The sequence below is a fragment of the Lygodium microphyllum genome, chromosome 13 (genome assembly GCF_053477565.2).
Source record: "Lygodium microphyllum isolate KBCC chromosome 13, Lygodium_microphyllum_v1.1.10, whole genome shotgun sequence".
Lineage (NCBI taxonomy): Eukaryota > Viridiplantae > Streptophyta > Polypodiopsida > Schizaeales > Lygodiaceae > Lygodium > Lygodium microphyllum.
In genome coordinates, this window is record NC_141147.1 from 73,231,111 (window position 1) to 73,233,914 (window position 2,804).

At 39.9% G+C, this 2,804-nt stretch overlaps 1 protein-coding gene across 1 annotated transcript; it reads left to right on the plus strand.

Moving 5' to 3' along the window:
• Window positions 1–676: 676 nt before the first annotated feature.
• On the plus strand, window positions 677–1,006 carry LOC148026765 (uncharacterized). Its single transcript, XM_087690343.1, has one exon. The coding sequence runs from the start codon at window positions 677–679 to the stop codon at window positions 1,004–1,006; it is 330 nt and encodes a 109-aa protein (XP_087546469.1).
• Window positions 1,007–2,804: the final 1,798 nt, after the last annotated feature.

The window sequence follows — 2,804 nt, forward strand, 5'->3', positions numbered from 1 at the left end:
TAGAAGATAGACAAATGATGTATGCTCTAGGAAGAGATGTTCAGAATCCCATATGTGTAGTGAGGAGAGTGGTACTATCCAAAAAGTTATAAAGGCATGTACTTGACACTCATTTCAATGTAATGGAACAATCTGTTTGAGGTACTCAAGATTGTGTTTATGAGTCCAAGCTAATCTATCTTGGAACCTAATTCACTTGAGTTACAATTTCTCATTCTAATCATGTATCGTGTGTTTGATTTGCATCCACCATAGCTAACTAGCTCTAGATCCATGTTTTTCAACATGGTATTAGAGCCATGGCTGAGTTAGGTAGCTAGTGGGCATAGTCTATCAACATTTCCTTCTCATTGCATATTCTAAATCCTTTCTATCCCATTTTTTCTCCTTGTACAAGCCATTCAAAATCCATTGTTGTGTACAAGGTGTTGTATAGGAGGTAAAGAAGCTTAAGGAAGGAAATGTTGTAGTGCTATTCAAGAAGATCTGTTTGGAGTTCACATTAAAGGCTCAGAAAGTATTAGAGACTTGGATACTCCTCTAGCACTGGTTCACACATGAGCAGGACTACAATGTGCTGCTTCTGGATCTTTCTCTCTTAAGTAGTGTCTCTCAGATAATTACTCATGGATTCTTTACTCATGGGTTCTATGGGGTCGGCAAGATCAATGAAGAGATGCCCACATACACAGTGCCTACTAGTAGAGAAGGCTTTGAAATCAGGGAATATGCATGTAACATTGTGGCTCAAGTAGAATACAACTCAAGCAGCAGGGACGGCATCAGAGACAGTGTCATGAGATTGGCGGACTACATAGGAGCTTTGGGAAAGCCCCTCAAAATGAAGTCACAAGAACCTGGTGCAGAAAAGATAGCTATGACGGCCCCTATTCTTACAGAGGAAAACAAAAGAAACAACGAGGAGAAGAAGAAGCGGAAGGTGATGCAGTTTGTTCTGCCTACTTTGAAGTATAGTTGGCTTGAGAACATGCTTGAGGCCCATTAACCCCCATGTAGTGGTAAAGGAGGCTCCTGTTCAACTTCCTTGACCTGCGCTAGGAAAAATTGCTAACTAAACCAGCTTGCCACCTACAGCTTGATATTCTCTTCATTTCATTTTTTTTATTTTTTAAAAAAATCTAGGGCTTTAGGTTGGAAAAAAGACCTAACTAAATCTCCCCTTTCACACTCAAGCTAATTCTTTTAATGTGTGTTCACACTGTTGCTCTCAAAAGTGGTCAAAGCAGCCCTATTCACACAATCCTTTGCCTTGAACTAATTTATGTAATCACCTTAAGAAGATGTGTGGTTCTGAAAGAAGATCCAATGTCAATGTAATGAAAATCCATATAGCCATTAAGCCAAAGGTCCAAACTCCATGTATCCAAGGCCATGATGTGCTATCAAGCCATGTATCCCAATAAGTCCAAGAGCTATTCAAAAAGATGTGTATCCATCTTCAATGCATAAAACATTGCAATGCATATGATAAGCCAAAAATCAATCCTATGTATTTCAAGTCCTATGTAATGGATCACCAAGTCATGAATGTCAAAAAGAATCTACCGTGTCAAAGCAATGTACCAGTTTATAAAAGCATGTCATATAACTGAACTCTCATGACAATTGAGAAAAATCTTGAGAATAGGAACCTTGAAAATGATGCACAGTGCAAGTATAGGGACTCCAAGGATAAATATGAAGACTGGGGTTCCATCAGTGATGAGGGAATAAAAGAGGAAGTAAAGACAATAAAATATAACATATATGGAAGAGTGATTGAGCCAATCAGAGCAGACGCTAAACCTCAAGAGACCAATACGTGTAGAGTGAACAAAGAAGTTGCCAAGGTAGATTGTGATTGAGCTTGTTTAGAATGCCTAGAGGTGGTAGATTATGAGCAAGCGGGATTAGTTCAGCCTTGCACCACACCATTGTTTGGAGTGGAGTCAGCCTCATAGCTGTGACCACCAAGGGATATCCTCTTCTAGTGAGGATGGTGAGTACAACTCTGAGCTAGAGGTGAGCTCTGATAGCGACCATGAAATGCCTCGATCACTTGGATCCAAACACACCAAGGGGGACCTCCCTGTCCACCTAAGGTGTAGGAGGCTAAAGTAGGAGAGAAGGAAACAATTGAAGTCTTCAGAAGCTAAATGACTGAAGAAACTCCCCATGACCTATTCGAGCACTTCACGAAGTCCAACAAGGGTGATTGAGTAGTGGTGTTAAAAGGAACTAAGCAGAAGGGGCTGGCAAGTAAACCCATCAAAGGACTAGCCAAAGTTAAGAAGTCAACTTGGTGAAGAAAGAGGACAAATCTTGACCCAAGTACATAACAAATGACCTAGCCAAGGAGGAGTAGAATGATCTCATGAAGCTCCTTAAGGAATTCTCCAGCATGTTTGCATGGTCCTTAGATGAGCTAAAAGGAATAGATCCTAGTATCATGACTCATAACATTCCTATGATCCCTGATGCAATACCAATAAAGCAATGACCGTACTAGATGACTACATGTGCATGCTTAGGATTCATCTAGTACGGTCATTGCTTTATATTCATACTAAGCTATTGAAGGCATGATTCATTTATGAAATAGAGCACAAAGACTAGGTATCACCCATAGTCATAGTGATGAAAATGAATGGGAAGATTCAAATATGCATAAGCTATACGAAAGTCAATGCAGCTACAAAGAGAGACAACTACCCATTACCATATACTAAGCATATGCTAGAGAGAGTGGTAGGAAAAGAAGCCTACAGTTTTTTGAATGTCTTCTTAGGCTATAACCAAGTGCA

Bases quoted from the DNA above. Each gene is read 5' to 3' on its own strand.
- LOC148026765 (XM_087690343.1), top strand. From the start codon at position 677: ATGCCCACATACACAGTGCCTACTAGTAGAGAAGGCTTTGAAATCAGG.